The 25,648-nt window shown below is 38.0% G+C and overlaps 1 protein-coding gene and 1 long non-coding RNA gene across 8 annotated transcripts in view; one reads left to right on the top strand and one right to left on the bottom strand.

Annotated features, from left to right (window-relative positions):
* The window catches only part of DPF3 (double PHD fingers 3), a 255,030-nt gene extending 229,822 nt beyond the window's left edge, over positions 1–25,208 (top strand). For 3 of the 5 annotated variants that reach the window (XR_012680234.1, XM_075192798.1, XM_075192797.1), the window contains one exon: positions 2,393–10,736. Coding sequence is in view for 3 of the 5 variants with exons in the window: in XM_075192798.1 (XP_075048899.1) it covers positions 2,393–2,412 (20 nt within the window). In the remaining 2 variants the exon portion in view is untranslated. Of the gene's footprint in view, positions 1–2,392; positions 10,737–12,838; positions 12,952–13,886; positions 13,969–22,396 lie in introns of those variants that run through there. The other 2 variants (XM_075192794.1, XM_075192795.1) reach the window with 1 other exon arrangement.
* Positions 1–25,648, bottom strand: part of LOC142108862 (uncharacterized) — a 73,012-nt gene that overhangs the window by 15,679 nt on the left and 31,685 nt on the right. The window lies entirely within an intron of this gene.

Raw genomic sequence — 25,648 nt, 5'->3', positions numbered from 1 at the left:
AATGACAAGTGTAAAGATAATATTTTGAGCATAACAAATGTAAAAAAATAAAAACAGCATATCCCCAAAATATTTCAAGTATTAGTGTTTAGATACCAATGGAGCCATGCCCCCATTGTGCACATGATAAAAACAGGATAATGCTGCTTCAAGGTTAGCAGCTTTTTAACACAGTATATAATGCACGTATACTTGTTAAATTCTTACATAGCTTGACCTTTATGAAAACTTTTGCAGAGATAAGAAATGCCATAAACCAAAAAGGCACCCATTTTCTCATACCTCCTGGTGTTGCCACGTTTTAATGGACAATTTCACACACAAAAAGTGTTACCATCATGTTGGGGACGGGGACAAGAACATGACAGCATTCCCCACTCTGCTAAAATTACCTGCTCACCAAACATATCCATAAACATTCAGGACTTTTGTCCCTACTGCCATCAACACAGTTTTGAGGCAGGCATTTTCTAAATTGTATTATAAAAATTCCCATTAGAATGCTGTTGTTGTGGGTTATAGCATCTTTTTTCTACCCACAGTGTTCATAAATGTCCCCCCCATAATGTTGTTTTTTTATTCTTTTTTTTTTTCTCCTATAAAGTTATTTTTGAAAACCTTAGTGGTGATCTTGTAGACATGTGCTGCATCATATCCTGGCCACTGTGTGGTACTGCTGCATAAGGTTTGGATGAATCATCATCATTTAACATGAGCAGAACAATGCAAATTCCATTCAAATATATACGTGCAAATATAAAAACAACTGTCATCTCATTTTTCATGACCGTTTGTAGAATCCAAACAGCTAAAAACACTACTTTGCACACAATAGAGGCAGCTATTTTGTGAGCTGAACTTATTTTTAAGCAAGCGGTTTAGACGGTATCTAAACACTTTGATAATGGCATACTTAAGAGAAGAACATAATGTTAAAGAAATTAAATATAGTAAAATCTTTAGGTTATTTTTATGAAATGAATGTTGATGTTAAATAACTTTATATTCTACAAAATGTATACTTTAATAGACCGAGTCAATCCAATATGGTTAGTGAAAGGTATCCACAATATAAAATATAAATGATCTGTTGCTGGGATAAACAATAATCACTTTAGTAGGTACTAATAACATCACTGAGGAAACTCTATCCTTGGCATCTACCATTGTCTTGGTTTATTAACAAGTAAAGCCATTATTTAAAAAAAAACTATATATCTTAAAGGCTGTGATTAGCTAAATAATACATATGAAATATCAATTGTAATCATGCTCGCTTTCATTGTTCTGTAGCAGATTGCCATGTTAGGAGGGAGGTGCCACTGTAAATGAGGAGGTAGAGATTGCGACACGGCTTGATAAACTTGCTGTGCAGAAATACATCATCAACCGGTGGATTTATACACAGGGGTGGGGCCAGTGATGTCACAGCATCTCTAAAGAATGCATTCTCGGCTCTTTGACCTGTATCAGGCCCAGTTAGGATGCTGTCCTATAGAAGTGAGAAGAGCTTCAGCTGTCTGTACTAGAGAGGGAAGGTAGTACAATACTTTTTAACAGAGCATAAGTGGAATGCCCTGTTAACAATGTATTTCACCATCATCTACTATATAAATGCCTAGTGGCGTGTGTGGGAAAATAAAAACCAAGCTGCAGCGCCACCTGCTGGGCAGAGTTATACACTGACCTATATATTTCTTGAAGGAGAAGTGACAGTTGGGAGTGGTTGGTGGTTGTCGGGGGTGACAGTGGGGAGTTTTTAACACCTTAAGTAGCTTGATGAAGGATGTGGCGATGAAGGATGAGGTGATGGAGAAAAATGATGAGGTGGTGACATGTGGACAAAACCACGTTAAAAAAGGGCGCTTACGTCGGGAAGTAACGCTCTTCCCCTGAGGAGGACTGGGCTAGGCCCATATGCATTACAAGAACCTTTTTAACACCTTAAGTAGCTTGATTTGACTAGAATGCATGAGTATCATGCACGGGTTAACTTGTTCTTCATATGTGACTATTTTAATTTTGTGTTTAGCTGTCATTGAAAGGATAAAGATGGTCAATTTTATCTGTTGTGTAAAATCAAATGTAGTTTAACAGTAACATGTTTTCCATTAGAACACCTTAAACTTTTAGTATATTTAGGGTTTGTTATAATGCTGTTCTTCTCTTAAGTATGCTGCTCTCTGTGGGAAAAAGATCCTCTTCGTACAAACTCTAAAACAAAATAACCAAAAGGAGGAGGAGTGGTGATGTCACCTATTCCATGCCAATTGATAGGCTACAGACTCATGTATATTGGTTCAGCCTACAAAATAATTGTAATATATTTGGTGTCTCATTTTATTTTTAGGTATTGTAGCATTTAATGCTTGCTATTTTTGTTTCCCCACAGTTCACCATGCCCTTCGATGATCATCTACTTCCTCAACAAAAGCAATTTACATCGGTTTTGACGACAATAAAACTAAGTCTATCTACCGCCACCCTGCACCTGAAGTCCAAACCCTTGCTTGTGCAATATGTCAAATTGGCTTCTGCTGAAGATTTGGGGGTTTTCAGTTTTATATATATATATTTTTTAGCTTAGATGCTGTGTTTGACACCCAGCTAGCTCATGTAACCTTAACAAAAGACTACAAAAAAAGAAAAAAAAAACCCCACAGACGTCTCCTTATTTATTTCAATATTTAAACACGAAAAAAAAAAAGAAATCCAGTTTTAAAGTTGCACAGTACTTTTGTTTTCGTTTTTTGGTGACAAGGAGCATCACGTTGAATTGAGAGAAAGCACTTATGCAAAATAAGGACTGGTGATTTCCTTTTTTTCTTCTGCTTTTTTTCTTTTTTTAAGATGACGAGAAACATTTTCTGTCCTGTACACTTGTAAAGAAAGTATTTCTGTGCTTTAGGCTTTTTTGCAGGTTTACTATGGTGTTTTTCTAATTTTGTAGGGGACTTGTTGCTATCAGAAAGCGGATGTGAATGATAAACTGCCACTGTGCATCAGGTTGGTTAGTGTGTATATCACAGCTGCTAAAAGGAGTAACAGCAGATGTTAATCACTGGCCAGTAGCAAAACAAATCTATGTAACCTGTTGTAATGTACCATAAATTACTGTGAGATGTCTTTCTGCTGCTGATGTAATACTAGTACAGTACTACTTTATGATCTGCTAAAACCTTTACAAAGAAAGTTGAGAAGTAGATCACATACAGAATTTAGCCACAATAAATCAAATGGGGCAGCCAATCATGACTGTCAGTAATAGGATTGTAATTTCAGGCGTTGCAAAGGTGACTGTCATGAGAGCACTGAATGAATAACAATCAAAAAAGAAAAATCTAAATATAACAAAATACATAATATTTGTGCATTTTAAATTCAGATGAAGAGGACATTATTGTTTTACAAGCATCTTAATATTTTCCAAGAACCTTTTTGCGCTCATTTTGCATCTCTTGTGGGATGATGTAATATATTTTTCTTTTAAAATTGAGGCGCTTTATTGCACTGGTCTGTAAAGATGAAAGATATTAAGCGCTGTAAGCAAAGTCTGCATAGAACAGATTGTGAAGTGTCTAAGTGATGGGGCAATGATTGCAATGTAGCACATCAAAATATGACTGTAGTTCAGCTAAAGAACTAAATTCTTGTGTCTTTGGGGATACTATTGCATTATACACCAGCCACAACATTAAAACAACAGACAAGTGAAGTGAATGTAATTTATTATCTCATTACAATGGCACCTGTTAAGGGGTGGGAAAATATTAGGTAGCATTTGAACAGTAAATTGTTGAAGTTGATGTGTTGGTAGCAGGAGAAATGGGTAAGCGTAAAGATATGAGCGAATTTGGCAAGGGCCAACGTGTGACAACTAGACGACTGGGTCAGAGCATCTCCAAACCGGCAGCTCTTGTGTGGTGTTCGTGGTATGCAGTGGTTAGTACCTACCGAAAATAGTCCAAGGAAGGACAACCGGTGAACCAGCGATAGGGTCATGGGTGCCCAAGGCTGATTGATGCATGTGGGGAGAGAAGGCTTTCCCATCTAGTCCAATCCCACAGAGAAGTTACTGTGGCACAAATTGATGAAAATGTTAATGCTGGCTCTGATAGAAAGGTCAGAACACACAGTACAATGCAGCTTGCTGCTTATAGGGGCTGTATAGCCGCAGACCAGTTGGAGTGCCCATGCTGACCTTTGTCCACCACCGAAAGTGTCTACAATGGGCACATGAACGCCAGAACTGGACTATAGAGGAACAGAAGAAAGTGGCCTGGTCTGATGATTAATGGTTTTTATATTATGCGTCCAGCCGTTGGGTGTGTGTTGTTTAACTGGTGAAGAGATTGCACCATTATGCACTCTGGGAAGAAGGCAAGCCAGTGGAGGCAGTGTGAAGCTCTGGATAATGTTCTGCTGGGAAACCTTGGGTCCTGGCATTCATGTGAATGTTAATTTGATACGTACCAACTACCTAAATATTGTTGCAGACCAAGTACACTCTTTCATGGCAAGGGTCATCCCCTGATGGCAGTGGCCCCTTTCAGCAGGATAATGCGCCCTGCTACACTGCAAAAATTATTCTGGAATGGTTTGAGGAACATGACAAAGAGTTCAAGGTGTTTACTTGGCCTCCAAATTCCCCAGCTCTCAATCTGATCAAGCATCTGTTGGATGTGCTGGAAAAACAAGTCCGAGCCATGGAGGCCCCACCTCGCAACATACAGGACTTAAAGGATCTGCTAGTAACGTCTTAGTGCCAGATACCACAGGACAGCTTCGGAGCTCTTGTGGAGTCCATGCCCCAGTGGGTCAGAGCCGTTTTGGCGGCAGGAGGGGGATCTACACAATATTAGGCAGGTGGTTTTAATGTTGTGGCTGATACGTGTATAAGAGATATACAACTCTTTAACAAACATGCTTTTCCCAAAGATTAATAGCACATATAGAATGCTGTACAACATGAATTAAATATTGGAAACCATTTTTGCTCTACAGAGAATGTGTTTTTTATAATTTCATTGTCTTTTATTATGTTATTTTACTTTTTTTTTTTTTTTTTTGCTGTTTTCTGGGGGTAAACATTTGGCACACTTAGCAAATACACTAAGAAGTCTGTCCAGCAAATTTGGTGTAACTGGTTTTATTTGGCTGGGCAGGTTACTCTTACAGGTGTTAAGACAAAATATATTTAAATACTGTTGTGTAAAATCACTCTGCACCAGCTCTCTAGTCCACACAACACCATTGATTACCAGGTACACTCTTTATATGTAAGCTGCACAACTACAAGTAATGCATTAACAGGTAGCCAAAACTTCCTAACTCGCCAACTGCTCACTCCAATGTAACCTTTGTTGCCAGATTCTACTAAAACTGGCTGTAGCAGCAGGACAGCACTTTCATGTCAAAACAGATACCATGCAGCTTTTAGTCCTTATCAGTCCTCCGCAGTATGTCTGCAGAAACAGGCCCCATCAGCAACAATCCCTTACAATATGTATAGATTTACTATATATGAACTCTTAAACCAATGAGTATAGGTTCATATGGGTTAAAAGAATATTTTACACATATCTGTTTTTTCCCCAACCACGCCCCTCCCTGTATTCGATAAATGACCTATGTGATTGACTAGCTTAGCCAACAACATTTTATAGGCACTTAACATTTCTAATCATTCTGCAATGGAATGAGACTAAGTACTGCTATACTGTATCGAAGATTTAAATCAAAGTATAGGGTTCAAGGTCAGAGTAATCAAATATCTGCAGGCTCAGGTTTGTAGAAAGGCCAGGTAGGTCCAGGATGTAAGTGACCGAGGTGCAGGGGCTGCACTGTTCACTTCATTGCACAACATAAAATTATTTTCAGATTAAATATTTTAATTACATCAAATTACATAATCAAATTACATCTGAAAAATTTTATTTTTAAAGATGGGCACGAGCTTAGGCCAAAAACAGCTATGACGATTGGAAAGGGGGGTTCTGTGGGTTGGCAGAGAAAATGTAGCCACGGACAAATGTAAATCCGGGCTTAAATATCTATATCTTGTTGAAAGTTGTTGCAGAGGGTATACAAAGCTTTTTTGAATGTGCTTTTGCATAGAGTTGAAAACTTGCACATTGGTGCAGACTTTCTGCACATAGGCATCTCTGTAAGTATCACTTACTCACTGTCAGGAGTAAAAAGTAAATAAAACAAAAGAGAAAGAAATTTAAGAACATGGGAAAATACTTATATTTCATTTTAATGCTGTTGAACTAAACCTATTAACATGAAATAAAAAAGTATGTAAAAAAAATAAACAAAACGTACTATGTTGAAAAAACAACTTTTAAAATGTGAAGTAATTCTTTGGTTACCTTTATTGTAGGATATGCTGTCAATGGCTAGACATTCATTTGGGTCGACATTCAGAAAGATGACAATATTAGGTTGACAATTCAAATGTTGACAGTATTATTAGGACGACAACTCACATGGTAGACAGTATTATTAGGACAACAATTCGAATGTAGACAGTATTATATGGTTAGGGTTATTGTTGTCGATCTAATAATACTATCTACATTTCATTGATCACCTAACAATACTGTCAATGTCAGTATTGTCGACTTTCCGACCTTCTGAATACTATGTGGTCGACAATATAAATGTCGATCATGTAACTGGAACAGTTACATAGTATCACAGTCCTTTTGTAGTGACATCACATGCTGCTTTTCACTATATAAATGTAGTTATGCCGCTACTTGTACATGGTGGCTCAGAATGGGTCTGCCTTTGCAGTTTTCCTTTTTATGCTTTTGCTGTGGGTTTTTCTACCCCAGCCTTTATTATCTTTCCTGCACACATTGCCGGCCATTACAGAACAGAATCTCTCGCATCTCTATAGGACCAGAGGGTAAATCAGCAGAGATTAGTGAAAAGTCTCAGAGGTCATGTGTCCCCATGGACTGTATCTGGAGGCACATCGCAGCCAATTCAATTCCCTCCTTAATGTATAAAATATTGCTGATCATTACATAATAAATTATTATGTACATTTACACCTACACTACAAGTAAAGGCATATGTTCATACATTTAAATGGTTAATATATATATGAAAGACCTTACATAATTTAGAAAATATCAGCCATTTCTGGCTGGTTGTTGCCATGATGACCTCTCTCCAAATTAGTGGCGATGTCTTGTACCCTGCAGGTGTCATTGTTATGAAGAGGTCTGGTCACCAGCTAAAAGCTTCTGATTAATAGCAGCCATAACAATGGCACCTGAAACAGTTTACAAATTAATATTCTTCACAATAATTGTAAACAAGAAAATCAATTTCAACAATTTGTTTTGCAATCATTTTGTTAATTCCCCTTTAAACAAGTGCAAGATCCTATTCAAGTAACAGCCGTGTAGCAGCTTTAATTTAAATCTTCCTGTAGGAAAAAAAACAAACAGTCAATAGACTGCTGCACACACATCCTGTGCCTTTCATTCATATTCCAGTGTTGTCCGCCATAAAACACAGCCTTCACACCACTATCAGTAAGTCAATCACTCGTCCATCCCTTTGTGGCCAACGCTTCCGTTTCTCTCTGCTCAGTATAATAAAATTACTTCCAGTCGCCCAGTGATGACCTGAAAACATCACCACAGCCTTCGTAAATAAGCAAAAATGATATCTGACGTATGGAACAGATATCCTCTATTAATACAAACTGCTAAACACCTTTTGTGTACAAATCATGGCCACAAACAACGTACAACATGGGACTGTACTTTCACTGACAAGCTCTGTAGACTCTACTGAATGACTTATTATTAAAAATGTAAAACAAACAAAAACAAAAGTCAGCCCATGACCATGTAGTTTTAACATACCAGAGACCCTCTTCATGTAAATATCTGGACTGACCTAAAATAAGGATGCACGTTGTACAAATATTGATTTATTTAGGACTTACAGCAGGGATAACCATTTGAAACTGCATGTACAGGGTTAATTTGTGTCAGAGGAATATAATTTTTCCTCCTATTGAATCACTGATTAATAAGGGGATAATAATGGAACAAGCCTAAGTTTACGGGGCATCTACACAAAATTATTTCGCTGCAATGATTTCTAGACATGAAGGTGCAGGACAACACTGGAAAAACGCAGACACAACCTTGTACATGTCACAAGGTGTCATCTAGGCAGCCTCCTAACTTACAGCCTCCTACAACTTCCCCACAACCAGCTATGGAGATTTATCAATGTGTCAAGTTCCCAAGAAATTGTCTATTTTCTAGTTTATGTGATTTGCAGGAGCAGTGCTGCCCTATGGCAAAATAACCCATGTACATTAATATTTAGCCAGCAGTGAAAAGACATCCATCTTGCATTGACTGCAAATAGGTCTGCCGTTCTGCCTAAACTCACTGTGTGATTACTCTGTGGCTGCTGTTATATTCCTTGATCAAGTCAAACGTTAAGTTATTTCTGTGTCGTAAACAATACATTATTACTATCCTTCATAATTCCCCAGTATGGTATATCTGGTCTGTACACCATAAAACTACCATTAAATTGTGTCATTTCTAATAAACTGCATGTAATATAGAGCAGATTAACATTGTTTACAGTAATGGCAATATGTAGGCAATAATTTACCAATCAAGCATTTAGATTAGAATAGGAAATGCCATTGAATACTTTTGTAGTCCTTGATAACCTCTGCAAGAACCTTGTTATTTTCTAAAAAGTACATCCTTAAGTTTCATTCTTAAATGGAATAACACTCAATATTCAGGTATTCCAGAGAACAGACATCTGAGAGATGGAATTTACACAGCAGCCCTTTTCTTTACAAAATCTACTTAACCCACTGGGTTATTATGGAGTCAAATATAATTTCTCACAACTCTGTTCTGCAAAATAAGTGGCTGATTTGCAATATTGTCCCTTGGCCGAAGCTTAAACATTTTCATAACTTTTCTAATTTTTCAGTGAGGCTTTCTTGATTGGAGGAAGCAACTAAACTAGTTTAATTGCAAGTTACTGAGCGGTAGCTTCTGTTTCAATCAGCTGGAACATATGGAAGTCATGTTGCTCATTGCACACCTTAAGGGCATCCAGTAAACTGGGGTTTAGATATTCTAGATTCTTGATGTAGAGTTTCTTTAGTGAGAGTAATGTTCTATACTATACTATAGACCACCAGCTCCACTTATTCACCAATATTAATATCAAACAAACAATCTACTTCACTTGATGTCTGAAAATCAGCAAATTGTTTGCTCTTTAATTTAGTTACTTTGCTAATTAATCATATCTAATTATGGCAAAAGGTATCTTAAATTTATCGTTCAATGTATTTTCTTTTCAGTAGGAATATAAAACATATTTCAAATATTAACAAGTGTTCCGACCAAGAGGATTATTCTTTAGAAAGCAAGTCAGTGATACGAATCCATTAGACTCTGGCAGACAAGCACGTTGCTTTTTGTTGTGTCTGTACTGGAGCAGTAAGAATAAGAAAGCCTGCGGGTTGAGCTATAGCCTTGTCTATGTGCATCAGCAAGCAGGCTGGACAAAACACAGACCAGAAGAGACACTGGTAACATAGTGTAATAAATATATCAGGTTGTTTATACTTAAAAACATAATCCTGGCTTCAACTAGTACTTCTATTATATCTGTCATATAGATGGACAAAGAAAAATGACAACTTTCACGTTGTAACAGAGAAATGTTTGGCCATGCAGTAAACTGCAGAATTTGCATACAAACTGCCCATTGTGAATAGTGTTACTTATAAAACTCGTTAAAATAGTTCTGATTATGTCTAGTCTAGTTTGCAGCTTAATCAGCTCTAATAAAAACGGCCATAGTAGTTTCAATCACTGTGTGTATGAGGAGTCCAGAAAGACCTGCAATGCTTATTAACATCTGATCAGAATGGATTAAATGTCCATTGGGAATTGCATACAGTCTGTTTGGCCAATGATCACGGTCTGCCAGTGTGTGGTCATTCTCTGGCCTCTATGGGATTCTGCTACCAGGCCTTAGCACCAACCAGACCAGTTTTGTCTGTGCAGCAAGCTACAATGAATCAGATTCACTAAAGTGCTGGTTTAAAATGCTGGCTGCCATGTTGCTCCAAAATAAAAAATGTCTGAGTTAGTTTCAACTTATATTATAGAGCTAGAGTCCTACAGATTAAGCTAAAATTTTAGTACTGTGAAATAATGTTGGTAAAGTAAACGGTCAACTCTTAGATAGTGAACAGTGTCTTACTCTACATGCCTACCATAATGTTTCCTAAATAATATCACTGCCCTAATGTTGCAAGAACAGGATGTGATCTCCCTCTGTGGCTGTAACACTGTTGGACACCTAGGGTTCTTCTGCTATGTTGTCTCTATCTACAAGTATATAGTAATGTCTTTTCGCTACACACTGATCCATTGTAGACAGTATTTCTGAATTTCCATCATCCGCACATGTTGTGAATGTGTTTTCTAGCAGATTCTTAGTTTTCAATACCTGTTTATGTGTGTACATCCCCCAACTGCCTCTTGTGCTTTGTTCTATATCCAACTTGCTGTGCAATATACAGACAGATACGTCATTGTGAGATGGTTTAAATGGACTGGACCAATCTCTAGCCAAAGTAACTATGTAACTACAGTTGTATTTAATATGCTCACAAGCAAATTAATTAAATCTCTTTAGTTTGGAAATAATGATATTTTGTAAGGTGTGTTATTTTACTACAGTATAAGTAAAGAGCCTGTATATAGCATGTTTTGCATAGAAATAGTTCAGTCAGCAAACCCAGATTAAAAGAGGATACATTTCTGGGGACAAAATAATTCTAGGTTTAGGTAACAAACAATAGTATACATCACATGTAGCATCATAAGCATTTCAAAATTGCATGGTTTGTTTCATTTTTAATTGTTTGATAGAAAATGCAAGCAATGTACTTACAGTTTTGACCACTGTAATGTCTAAGAATTGAATGTCCTCATTCTGAGGGGCACTGGGACTGTACCAGTGTGAACCGCATTTGATAGCACACCCTGTTATGACTACATAGTACAGGAAATGTTCCATCAAATAAAATTTAAATTTAGCTGGATGCTTAAGCATAGCGACACAATCAATTAATTAGACGTAGGTGGGTGCACAATCCTAAAACGAGTTGGACAGTGAATACATTCAGTTTTTACACAGAGATCTTCATATATTCCAAAAGTGAAAAAACTGTTAAGTGAATATATTAAAATTATGTATACTGAAAATCAATACAATAATATCCCAGGAACTGTGTGACGGAAGCTGCTTGGGAGGAAGTAGAACACTGTATGCTGCACTACTCTCCGGTCATTCAGAAGCAGAGTCCGCTGTTTTTCTATGTTCTCTCCAGTGAGTGGGGCATAGAAAAATTCTGGTTTTGTGCACTATAAAAAAATAGATGATAAAGACACTTCTATTTTGTGTTTATTTTCACTGTAAACCAAACAGCTAAATCTTCCTTTCTATACCTAAAGTTCACAAAATGGGAAAAAATAATTTTTAAGCCTAATCAACTATAGATATTGTAAAAAATAAAACTCAGCTGGTAGTAGCTCTGGTAGTAACAATAAATTGGTAAGAGGAGATACAATCATTAATCATTGGTATATAGTGTGGTCCACACTATACCAGCCTGACATTGTCTCATGTGGGGTAAAATAAAAGTGAATATGAAAACGACATTTGTCAAATAACGACGCCTACTGTAAGTAACATCAACAGTGTTTCTACAACTTGAAGTGATGATGTCGGGAATTACAAAACACAACATCATCTGCAATAACACATTTCGGTACTATATAAAACATGACTACCAAAGCAAGAGAAAAAAAAATGAAATTACTTTTAAATACGATTAACAGGTCATGGAATAAAATATGTAAATAAAAAAAAGCATGGGAACTCCTGTTAAATGCGGAGTTAGTAAAGTATCTACAATTAATGTTTCTATCTAATTGACATTTTACCCCCAGATCAGTAACAATTGGATCCAGAAAAGCTGAGTAGTTTCCAGAAAAGGTGACAATGCTACAGTATATTGCACTGGGGTTCATTACAGAGAGGGTCTTTATTAGCAGATATGACAATTATGATGAGGGCTGTGGGCAAGTAAATAAGCTGGAGATGTGGAGGAAAAGTGTCATTCTGGTTTACTCTCCTGTGTTCTGATTTCTCTTGCAGAAGGAAGTTTGGCTTTATCCCTTTCTAATGGTGTCTGGGTGCTTCCTCTTGCACAGAATCTGGACTGGAAAAGCATGTTAGCGCCCGGAAGTTTTATCCTACGTCTCCCTTATTCGCAGCTTTCTCCTTTCTGTTCTAGGAAAAACTTTAGTTTTTCAGTTTTGGTATGAAAATACATACCATAGTTGTGATAATTGGGTACTGTGCTTCCATTCTTACGCTCAGAGCTCTTGTAAATGAAATAGACAACTGCAACTAAACAAATCTAAAACGCAAATACTGGAAATTACAGCTTTTGTTGTTCATATTAAAAAAAAACCTGCAAGAATACATGGCTATAAGGAGCATTCATAAATGCTGTAATCATGAGGATTACTCTTGATGCCAATAGATTTTCACAATCGTTGCTATTCGTTTTAAAGAGCTCCAACAAATTTGCTTTGCATATGAGTGTGAGTGGGGCCGTATGTGACTGGCAGCAAAAGGGTTATTGCCTGCTTTTACCCCAGTTAGTCGCACCCCTTGTTGCACAATATGTTATATGTACTTGAGACCCTGCATAATTTCTTAATGCTTTCTCTTGTAGGTCACCCAACTTGCCTGCAATTTACTGTGAATATGACTGAAGCTGTTAAGAACTACCAGTGGCAGTGCATCGAGTGCAAGTCCTGCATCATTTGTGGAACGTCAGAAAATGATGTGAGTTATGAGAAATCAAACGCTGCGTTACAAAATAGATATAACCTCCCTAAGTTACAAATCAACACATTCCTTAATATAATATTCTATAAAACCTCTGCTCAGCAGCCTATTAGGAACATTGTAAAGGGCAAAAAATGCAGGTATCCCAGTGACCTAGCCCAAGGTAGACCACTATGAGGCCAGCACCATAAGTGATTTTTATGTGCCATTCTTAGGTGACTTGAACAATCCAGACTACGGCGTAAATGTATCAAGCTGAGAGTTTTCCGGGGGGTTTGAAAAGGTGGAGATGTTGCCTATAGCAACCAATCAGATTGTAGCTGTCATTTTGTAGAATGTACTAAATAAATGACAGCTAGAATCTGATTGGTTTTTCAAACCCGCCAGAAAACTCTCAGCTTGATACATTTACCCCCAGGTATCATCGAGCGGGCCCTCAGTAGAAGTGTTCATGATGAACACTGGAAGGACCATGGACATAAGAAAATGCTTTCTATAGGAATTGCCCAAGCGCATGTCAAAAGAACTTGGTGGGCATGAGCCCCTTAAGATATTTTGAATTTTTATGTTTTTTATTTTTATCCAAAGTATATTTCTTTTTCCATGCAGCAGGGAAGTACAATACATTTAATGCATCCCACATAGATGTAGGACAGTATAAACTCAATGGAAAACAAATGCCTAATGAATGTTTGTCTATACACTGCCATGAACATCTCAGGCCCGGCACAGTTCAGGTTGAAATCTCCTCTAATTTTTACTTGTACTTTATAGAGGGGTGAGCAAAAATTGGTGGAGATTTCTCTATGGTAATAACCGGTAGTGTTCACACCAGGACCTCACACTGATTTGAATTCTGGACATCACTGTACAATATTTGGCATTGTTTGTACATTACTATTTATATTATATATTATTTCTATTTTATGTAGGAACAGCTCCTATTTTGTGATGACTGTGATCGTGGTTATCACATGTATTGCCTCAGCCCTCCGATGGATGAACCCCCGGAAGGTATAATCTTATACAGTTACCTATTTCAAAAGGTTAAAGTGGATGTTAAATGTGTATAGATGAAGTAAATGTTTGGATCGATGACAAAAGGTTATTAAGAGGTTGATCAGAAAGTCCTATTATGCTTAATAGATAGAAGTTTGGAAAGTCTGGTTTCATTTTTTTTTTTGTAACGAAAGTAACTCCTGTACACTAGCAAATTTATGGCACTGCTCATCAGGTGTCTGCAGAAATTTCTCTGAGAGAGCGAGTGTGGTATTGGTATGTTTAGAGGGGCATTACAAGTTCTTGGAGCTCAAGTCCAGAAGTATTGTCCAAAAGAAGTCAAGCTAAAAAGTAAATGCATTACTACTTATGGCCACTAGGTGAGAATGCAGAGTGCTAATATTACAACCAGACATTTATTGTACAATGTAGATTATAGACTATACTAGAGCAGGGCTTATATTGAATACTTGTGTACATTACACGTATGGGATTTGTAGATCCTATTCCATGGCAGCCCTTACTTATGGGATGTACCCAAGCAATACCCTGGGGTGGGTAAACAGAGCAAAATCAGTCTCAACAATAGAGAACCTGCATATAAAAGTGTTTATTGTTCAGTAGCCTGGAGAATCCTTCTTCCAATTGTGTGCCTTCTGTTTCTGCCAATCTAGGAGATATCTGGAGAACGTATGTAGCAAAGTCCAGTCTGCAGCTCAGTGATTTGCTAGAGCTCTATGTGCCCATGAGGTCGCTACTACCTTTGTTGAATGTGCCCTTGATATTTTGGCACTTGCTTATTCCTCTTATAGGCCTGTTGTACTATCACTTGCCGGATCCATCTTGCTAATGTATCTTTTAATTATTTTTTTCCCCTTCTAGTATTACAAATAAATTGCACACACTGGATTTATATAGAATAATCCAATTTCCCTTTCATCAGTAGGTTCTGGAAAAAAGGTTACACGCAAGATTTCCTGGTTTATATGAAAAGTTGACACTACTTAGGTAGAAAGTACGGGTTTGTTCTCATTATTACTGGGGTCGTGAGTTTGATTCCCGACCATGGCCTTATCTGTGTGAAGTTTGCATGTTCTCCCCTTGTTTGTGTGGGTTTCCTCTGGGTGCTCCAGCTTCCTCCCACACTGCAAAAACATACTAGTAGGTTATTTTGGTTGCTATTAAATTGATCTTAGTCTCTCGGTGTGTGTGTGTCTATGAGGGAATTTAGACGGAAAGCTCCAATGGGGCAGGGACTGATGTGAGCGAGTTCTCTGTACAGTGCTGCGGAATTAGTGGCGCTATATAAATAGTTGATATGGTAAGGAATGGTTCTTTCCACTATGCTGATCAAAATTCACACATTCTTCTGGCAAATGGAATTACCACCAAGAATAAGACTTTGAATGTGACCACTCTTCTGCAGTGGTTCAAAAGGTTGCGATACTAGAGACTGTAGGACTAAATTAAAGTCCCATGGTGCCACAACTTAGCTAATGCAGGGATGAATTCTTTTAGTTGCATGGATAAATTTTCCCCTAACTCAACTGATACTAAATCTGCCACGCACTGAGTACTGACATCTGCACCTTTAATCTACTGCATCCCAAGCCCTTCTGAAGAAAGTCTATTACATGGGGTATACTTGCATCTGCCCTTCACCAACTTATAAACTTACTACAAACTCTATAGTACACTCTTGAATATTTTTTTATTTCTTGTTTCCTGTAATACTTCTGCTACTTTGTCTGAGACCCCCTTGTCCATGAGTATTGACCATTTGATCTCCAGGCCCTCGAGGAAAGAGTTTTGGGCTTTGGATTACAGATAATTCAGGATGATGATACAGAGGCCATGGTTTTTCTTGCCACATTTTCCATACCAGAGAGAACCCCTGCCAGCAAGAAAGTATTGCCATCACTTTCACTCCCTCTTTCTCTGTTTTCCTCAAAGTGCAAGATATGAGTGGTATTGGAGGTGGTAATTCCAAGGTTCTGTGCATCTATTCTCATTGTTTTGGGATCCTTGTGGTGAGAGTAAAATTGTGTTGCTTTGGCATTTTGATTTGTTCCCATTAGGCCTATTTGCAGTACACACATATTTTTGCTACCTGTAGAAACAATTATTTGTTTTCACTCCATTTGCCAGGATGATTCTGATGTTGGCTCAAGTAGTCTGTCAGTCTGTGGTGTATACTCGCTATGTGTAGGGCTCTCAGATATTTTAGGTTGTTTTCTGCCAACATAGTCAAACTCTTGGTTGCCTCCTTGTTCGTTTAGAAATGTCAACACTGTGCAATTGTTCAAGATGTTTGTATGCAACCCCTTCTTCTTTGTTACCATGCCCCCTATATTATCTCTGTTTGAATGAGCTTCAATCTGTGTTTGTAACTATCCATTTGAGTTCAGATAGTGGAATACCCGTGTTTCTCCCTGTTGGACCACCAAATGAGAGACGTCCTGATCTCACTTGTTATTCTGATCAATTGATCCAGGGACTGCGATCATATTGGTCGAGCATTTCTCGCTGAAGAAACCTTATGTGCAATCTTCCCCATGGCAGGACACATTGGTTGATGAAAACATTCCCAACAGAATCAGACATATTCTTATTGATGACTGTTGTCCTTGTTGAACATGGAAGGTCAACTGCTATAACTTCTGGTGCCTTTTCTCTGATATAGAGACTTTGTACTTTCTTGTATCTATCCATAAGCTAAGGAACGCTTTTGCAACATTATGATTACTCTATCTGTGCTGACTTTGGTGCTGTGTTCGGACTTCCCTACTACCAAGATGTCGTCTAGGTATGGGGAATACCGTACTCCCTTATTCTCCAAGAAACACCATCAATACTATCAATACCTTGGTAAATATCTTGGCTGTAGACTGGCTAAACGGTAAGTAAACTGGAAATGTTGCCCCAAGCAGGAGAATCTGAGGAAACAGTGATGCTGTTGAGCTATAAGAATGTGCAGACATGCAAATTGTAGCTCTATAGATGTCAAAAAATGATCTTTTCCGTTGGCATTTAGAATCACGATGAATGATTCCATGCAGAAATGTTTTGTTTCTACAAAGTGGTTGAGTCTACTTAAGTCTAGCATTGTTCAAAAGCCACCTGAATCATTTTCTACCAAGAATATTTTGAAGTAGAAATTGGTGCATTTCTGTGTCATAGGAACCAAAGTGATAACTTTCTTCACCATGAATGTTTTCAGAGTGTTGCACAATACCTTTTCTTGTGCTAGGGTTCGTGATTTTACAAACACATTCTTCCTGGGTACTACATGAATCTCCATTCTGTACCCCTTGTTTACAATATCCTGAACCCACTGATTTTGTGTGATCTTGAAACAAGTATCTGCAGACCTTGCTATCGTGCCTCTCAGCGTGTATGCTGAAGACTATTGTTCACGAGTCATTGTGAATTTCTGGGCAGTCTTCCTTCTTTTGAAGGAACAAAAAGGTTGTTTGCTTGCGACCCCTCCATATTGTCTCAAATATAGTTTCCCAGGCAATATGTCCTTTAAACTGACAATCAAACAAAAACAGAATCACTTGCACGCCACTAGGATGCTGCCCCTTTCTCTCCAGAGCAGCAACACCTGTACCTACCAGAAAATAAAAATAAATCACAAGTGAGAGATAAAACATAGGCGCTTCCTAGAATAACGTAGCAGAGTGTAGGAACACAGTACAAGTAGTTCACAAAAAATGCAATCCTCAAAATCTTAAATCCTCAAAATCTTTCCACTCTTCCTCATCCACATGAGATTATACTTACAAGATAGAGGATGTGACAAAGCTCTTCATATATAAATTCCACTGAAAAACTTTTTTGCGCTCCAAGATCATCCAGGAGATCTTATTCCTCCGAATGGATTCTTTCCCACTGGAGCCTGGTATCTTAAATCACTCGAACAGTGAAGGAATATATATTCCTCAGAGAACAGGCAATATTGTCGTGATTCATTCACATAAACCAGAGATAAGAAAAACATAGCTTAATCCCGTTTATATAAAATAAACAGATTTTTTTTTATTTGAACACTCTCACATCACAAAATAGTTAAAATATTGGATATAGTAAAGTCTACAAATGTCCATAATAAAGAGGTCTGTACCAGATGATGATAGGTAAAAAGTATCCACATTTAACCAACAGCAATCACTCGGAATTAAGCTGCTGTTAGTCAACCACTTTATATGTTTTATGGTACAAATTCCTGCTTCCACACAGATGTTTTCCACTCAGATAGTCTCTCTATCAAGGTGATGCAGGGAAGAGGTAGGTGCACCATTATAAAGACCTCCCTAAACAATCAATACGTCTCAGGTTCGAAACCAATTAAATACAGGTAATACAAATTTATGCATAAAACAACATCTCTATATCTCCCACTTAAAATTCTATGTTTGCAACTCAAACTAAAAGGAAATTAGAAGGCGGCCATCTTGCTTTTATTACACAGTATACTTCCCAACATAAACAAATAGGAAAAATATAGTTGAAAAACATTGGGGTTTACTTAAGCAAGATATTACATAGGAGGGGAGACCAAAATGTGTGCTTTTTACCCATCGTCATCTGGTACAGACCTCTTTATTATGGACATTTGTAGACTTTACTATATTCATTATTTTAACTATTTTGTCATGCGAGTGTTCCAATAAAGAATCTGTTTATTTTATATAAACGAGATTAAGCTATGTTCCTCTCATCTCTGGTTTATTACATATGAATAAATCACGACAATATTGCCTGTTCTCTAAAGAATATATATCCCTTCACCGTTTGAGTGATTTGAGATACCAGGCTCTGGTGAGGAAGAATCCATTCGGAGGAATAAGATCTCCTGGATGATCTTGGAGCGAAAAAGAAAGTGTCCAGTGTGGAGTCAGTGGAATTTATATATGGGTCACAATTTCTGCGCCACATACTGATTGATGGTCTTGCCTAATCAATGCTTGGAGTTTGTCAGAATTTGTTGGTTTTTGTTTGTCCACCCGCCTCTTGAGAATTGACCACAAGTTCTGGGGAGTTTCCTGGCAATGGACCCAAAATTTCGATGTTTTGATCTCTGAGCCACTTAGTTATCACTTTTGCCTTATGGCCAGGTGCTCCATCATGCTGGAAAAGGCATTGTTCATCACCAAACTGTTCTTGGATGGTTGGGACATGTTGCTCTTGGAGGATGTTTTGGTACCATTCTTTATTCATGGCTGTGTTCTGAGGCAAAATTGTGAGTGAGCCCACTCCCTTGGCTGAGAAGCAACCCCACACATGAATGGTCTCGGGATGTTTTACTGTTGGCATGACACAGGACTGATGGTAGCACTCACCTTTCCTTCTCCGGACAAGCATTTTTCTAGATGCCCCAAACAATCTGAAAGGGGATTCATCAAAGAAAATGATTTTAATCCCATCCTCAGCAGTCCAATCCCTGTACCTTCTGCAGAATATCAGTCTGTTCCTGATGTTTTTCCTGGAGAGAAGTGGCTTCTTTGCTTGACGCCAGGCCATCCTCCAAAAGTCTTTGCCTCATTGTGCATGCAGATGCACTCACACCTGCCTGCTGCCATTCCTGAGCAAGCTCTGCACAAGTGTTGCCCCAATCCCGCAGCTGAATCAACTTTAGTAGACTGTCCTGGTGCTAGCTGGACGTTCTTGGGCTCCTTGAAGCCTTCTTCACAACTATTGAATCTCTCTCCTTAAATTTCTTGATGATCCGATAAATGGTTGATTTAGGTGAAATCTTACTAGCAGCAGTATCCTTGCCTGTGAAGCCCTTTTTGTGCAAAGCAATGATGACTTCATGTGTTTCCTTGCACATAACCATGGTTAACAGAAGAACAATGAGTTCAAGCACCACCCTCCTTTTAACGCTTCCAGTCAGTTATTCTAACTCAATCAGCATGACAGAGTGATCTCCAGCCTTGTCCCCGTCAACACTCTCACCTGTGTTAACAAGCGAGAGAACCACTGACCTGATGTCAGATGATTCTTTTGTGGCAGGTCTGAAATGCAGTGGAAATTTTGCTTTTGGGATAAAGTTCATTGTCATGGAAAAGAGGGACTTTGAAATTAATTGCAATTCATCTGATTACTCTTCATGACATTCTGGAGTATATGCAAATTGCCATCATAAAACCTGAGGCAGCAGACTTTGTGAAAAATAATATTTTTGTCATTCTCAAAACTTTTGGCCACGACTGTATGGTGTATTCTCTATCATGTTTCACTGGAATATTTGGCGTGACAGATGCACTTTAACTGCAAAACTGTGAACGGATGATCAACTGATTTTTAGATGTGTTCACCTTACTGCTAGATTTCCATGGAGTTTGGGCAGCACAGTGACTAAGTGGTTAGCACTTCTTCCTCACAGCACTGGGGTCATGAGTTCAATTCCCGACCATGGCCTTATCTGTGTGGAGTTTTCCCTGTGTTTGCATGGGTTTCCTAAGAGTGCTCCGGTTCCTCCAAAAACATACTGGTAGGTTAATTGGCTGCTATCAAATTGACCCTAGTCTGTGTGTGTATGTTAGGGAATTTAGACTATAAGCTCCAATAGGGCAGGGACTGATGTGAATGAGTTCTTTGTACAGCGCTACGGAATTAGTGGCGTTATATAAATAAATGGTGATGATGATGATGAGTCTCGCACCAACTTAAAACCATGCACATTTTTAAAACTGAATTAAATGGCTATTTTCATACTGTATGTTTAAAGTTACTTTTAAGTACACAGACTGACAACATCAGAGATTCCCTGTAGGGTAATATTTTGGTTGGCATGCACTTTGGGCCATTCATTTAAATAGATTTGAGGTTTTACATATACACTATATTCCACTGAGCTAAAAGCATGTATAGAAAATGATGGACATGTAACAACATTGAAAAACTAATATTTAAAGGATCGTTAAACCCCAAACTTGAAATTTTCAAAGATATAGCATGAAAAAAGAAATAATTATTTCCCTTTATTTATGTAGCGCTTATATATTAAACAACAAATTACAGAGAATATTGAAATACATTTCACTGAAACCCCTCCCACTTCTTTAGGACAATGTCCTAATCTGATCTGATGAAAGTCAAAAAGCTAAGAATTTCAGTTACCATGACAATACTGGCTCTGCCTCTGTATCTGAATCAACCAATCCACACAGTGCTTTGCTAAAAGTAAGTCTGCCATGCTGCAAGTCACTCTAGGTTTGCGGTCCTATAGAAGTGAGAGCATGGTGAATATATTACAGAAAAACACACTTTCTGGATATTATTTGGTTCAGTAATGTACAGACTTTGCTACATGTTAATGTTAAATTATATGTTTAATCACTTAATATTATGTTATACTGTGATAAGAAGTCATATGAAAAACATCTAAATAAAACCAAAGAAATATTAGAAACTATTGACAAAGTAAGCATATAAAATGAAAGTGTAGGTATGAAAGTAGATTCGGAAAAGAGCTGAAAAGAGTTGCAGTCAATATGAACGAGTAGAGCCCATATAAATAGGAGAGCCGGATTAAGGCAGGTGTACATAAGTACACATACAGTACTGGTTCCAGACAGTAATTTTATAGCAAACCAGTAGGCTCTTAAAGTAAATTTGGAAACTCATAATTCATTATTTGTCTGCAGTTTTTTTTTTTCTCTTAAAATCTGTGTCATTTGTAATACAGACAAATATGTTGACTTTTGAATACTTTTGCAAGCTGCTGTAATTACTTTATAATAGGCCTTATATAAGTGTAATATAACACATGTGCCCCTTAATGTTAATATTTGGGCTGCTCTGAACTATAACATGGGTGAAAGCTTTTGTGGGCAATCTGTAGGCCATACTTGCCAACTCTCCCGGAAAGTCCGGGAGACTCCCGAAATTCAGGTCAGTCTCCCGGGCTCCCGCGAGAGCTGGCAATTCAACGAGAATCGCGTCATTTTGGGGGGCTGGAGGGGGCAGGGCGCAGCCAATCGCGACATTTTAGCCCCGCCCCCACGGCATAAATTACGGTTTTCACAGGGGCGGGGCCAAAATGACGTGATTGGTCGCACCCCGCCACCTCCCGCCCCTCTCCCGGAAACAAGTTTCCGGGAGTAGGTAAGTATGCTGTAGTCAGATGTGCCAAACTCCACAGAATTTTTCAATATGCCACTTACAGGGACGTAACAGTTGTCAGACTTTGTAAGGGTCCCATGGACCACACAAGGGTGAGAAACCCATAATACACATGTGCTGCTGCAATCCCTGCTACTATGGTTGTTACACATTTGGCCAATTATGTATAATAAGTTCCTTATGGGTATTTTTTTGTGGGTTCACACATACAACATAGGTAATAAAAGTGAAGGCGTTTTAATAAACTATTTTATATGTACTAAGATTCTATCTAGTATATTTTAACGCAATTACTTTCCTTGTATTATAGGAAGCTGGAGCTGTCATTTGTGTCTGAATGAATTAAGAGACGGTGTCTCTTTTCCTTGAGATAAGTAGAATATGCAAGGTTCGGACAAGGAGGATGAAGACACCTACAGTGAAATGCAACAATCCCATTTATTTCATCATCCTTTTTATAAAAATATCACAGTGTAAGTGTATCATTCCAGTGACCCAACGCTGACAGACACTAGATTATAAAAACATGACATTTCTGGGGGGCAGTTCTTTTATCCGCCAATATGCCAGCATAATGGTTTGCAATCCTGCCTCCATCATCAACATATCTTATTCACTAGGGTGAATTTCAAAGCAAAAATTTATATAAGCTACTAACATTTATTAGTTAGAAAATTAAAAAAAAAGGGATTGTCTACTCTAGGTAAGGTTTTCGTAGCATTACAAATAACTGGACAATCCCTTTAAGCTGAACATTGAGGAAGAGTGGTTCATACAGTTACTTTGCTAATGCGTAATCAGTATATAACAATAAAGGCTGTTACTCTCGCTTTGCATATGCCCTGCCCACTTATATAAGTGTTGAAAGCATTTTTAAAACAATTGCTGTCTTCTTCGTTTCTCTGGGTACACACCCGAATACCTCCAACTGTTTAACTACGACCCAGTTCATTTTAGCTAGTCACTGATGTATGTAATTTAATGGAAAATATAATCTTCAGTTTGCCATATTTGGATTTTACAGTATTACACATTCCTTCATGTTTATACAAAAGATTTCACTGCAAATAGCTGTGATGTTCTACAAAACTGGAAGCCTAACTTGCCGTTCTAGAGTATTGTTTTACACATGAAGCATGCACTTTGCTTTGATCCCAAAAGTTATGCATTGTGATATCACAGACCCAGTTAATGAGGATGATGCCAGGTCTGTCTTATTCAGTGGTTCAGGTGTGGTAAAAGACAAGAGCAGAAATGGGCAATCTTCTATACGTAACCTTTTGCAAAATCATACCATCTGCTGGCACACTGAGCATCGCGGAAGATGGTAAAGGCTGCTGCTATCCATATTTGTAATACTTCCAGACCACAGACAAAGCCTTCACTTTTATGCAACGTTTTCCACTCTCGGCCCACTTAACACGTATGGGGACAAGAGGCTTAACCAACTATAGCTGCACTTGGGCATTCACACATTTACATGTAAGCATTTTAACATTACATAGGCAATCTTCACTGGCCTGAGGAGCAGAATCTCCCAATACACTCCTCACCTACTGAGGTATGTTGAATACATTTTTGCTAACAAGGATCAGGATTTACCATGATAAATTATATCCTCAGTGGAGCTCATCAAGTTAATATGTCATCCCTCTTATTATTTAGATAGCTATAGGAAAACTGTGGATACAATACTGTTACTCTTTAAAGGGAACTCCATCTTTCTAGCTACCTAAACTACTTAGAGCCTAATTTGATTTTCAAAGTCAAATCAGATGTTGTTTGGGATGGTTCTGACTAACTGCTGCCATATTATGTATCTGTATGGTCAAATCTGGCAGACACTCAGCTGTCAAGGAGATCAGCCAGGCTACCCTGTGTATGAGGAACCTTTAATGTCATTTTAATGTAAGGTAATAACTTATTTGGGCCCTTCAATTGGTTACATGCACTCTGATAGAGAGTGTATCTAAAGCTCCTGGATTCTAAATCCAAAGGAACTAATTCCAACTGCAGAAGGACCCTGTATATGGACCACATACAAATTTGCTGGAAGTTGGAGGCATTGAAATGATATGGCTGTGGATGTTTTCTTAAAACCACATTTATCTGCAAGTCAAATGGGTTCCCTTGGAAATCAGGGTAATCATTTACCAGCAAGAATATACTAAATACATTGTAATGGCATACATTCCAAAATAAACAATGCCCCCAATCTGCCTTCGCACACACATATCAGTCTATCCCCCCCCCTCTGGCCTCCGGAAATCTATATGTAATACAATGTGTATCTAACCAACTATATAGGTGTCTGCTGGGCATAAAATATCTGTTACACTCTGTATTTACCTATGTAGAGCCTGATTCATTAAGGAATGTAAAGCAGAAAAAAATAGTAACTTTGCACCCTGGCAAAACCATGTTGCATTGGAGGAGGTGGTAAATTTAAAATGCGGGGACAGATTTATAGTTGAGGTAGGGCATACTCTACATCAACTTCAAATTTCAGTATAAAAATAAAGCTATCAATTATTTGTGTACTACCTGAAAACAGTCAATATTTAAGTTATGTGCAAAATAATAAAATAATTTGCACTACTTGCATTGTAACATGGTTTTCTTTTTTTTTTTTTTGTTTGCATTGCTTTCCTTAATGAATCAGGCCCGTAGAATATAATTAAAATGGATTTAACCTTCCATTTGTTACAGTCATAAAACGACAGGAGCAGAATTGTTGCTGTAAAACTTTCTAGAGCATGCAAATGACACAGTCAAGTTTGTGATTTATAGAGAGCGACCATGTTTTTGGCAGCTCCTACAGAGGTATGTATATTTCCAAGTACAATGCAAATATGTAGAAAACATTCTATGCATATAAAAAATACATGTTTTGCTGTACATTTAAGGGGAAATAAACTTAACCACAATCATTTGGACTCACTGCTTTAACATTCTGCAGACAAATGACGTGTACCGCATGTTACCACAACATCTCTTGAGTTCCTCTCCTGGATCAAGTGGGGTTGTTGTTTCAGTATTAAATAAAATATAGGGCACGTAACCCTTACAATTCATTTTATGTCTGTCCTATGTACTGTATATTACTTTTTTGCTGCAATAAAGGTCAGTTTCTCATAAAATGACTGTTTTTATTCCTGTGCTTGTAAGCCATCAAAATCAGGTCTCCACACTTGAACCCTGGTAAACCTGCTGTAATATTGATAGTTCAAAACATATCAAGTGAATGGACCAGAGTACAGACACCTTTTCTGACCAGCATTCATGTACTTGTGTCATTGTTGTCAGCAGCATTCACATTACCACTTGGTACAGTATCAGAGTTCTAGTGGGGCATTCATCAAGTATATAGTAGGTAGTGATAATGGGGGAAGCCACGTTTCCTTGTGGATGTTTGTGCAGCCACGTGGTAGAACCTATGTGGTGATAAAGGGTCCCCACCCTCCAGGGATAATGGCAAAAAGAAAGTATAGGTTCTTGGGCGCATAGGATTAGTACGCTCATAAAGGTGTAGATGTAACAATCGTGATAAGAAAGTGATGTT

Source organism: Mixophyes fleayi, chromosome 12 (assembly GCF_038048845.1).
Source record: "Mixophyes fleayi isolate aMixFle1 chromosome 12, aMixFle1.hap1, whole genome shotgun sequence".
In the NCBI taxonomy this organism is placed as follows: Eukaryota; Metazoa; Chordata; class Amphibia; order Anura; family Limnodynastidae; genus Mixophyes; species Mixophyes fleayi.
The sequence above is the reverse complement of the archived record's forward strand: the minus strand, read 5'-3'. Positions and strand labels throughout refer to the sequence as shown.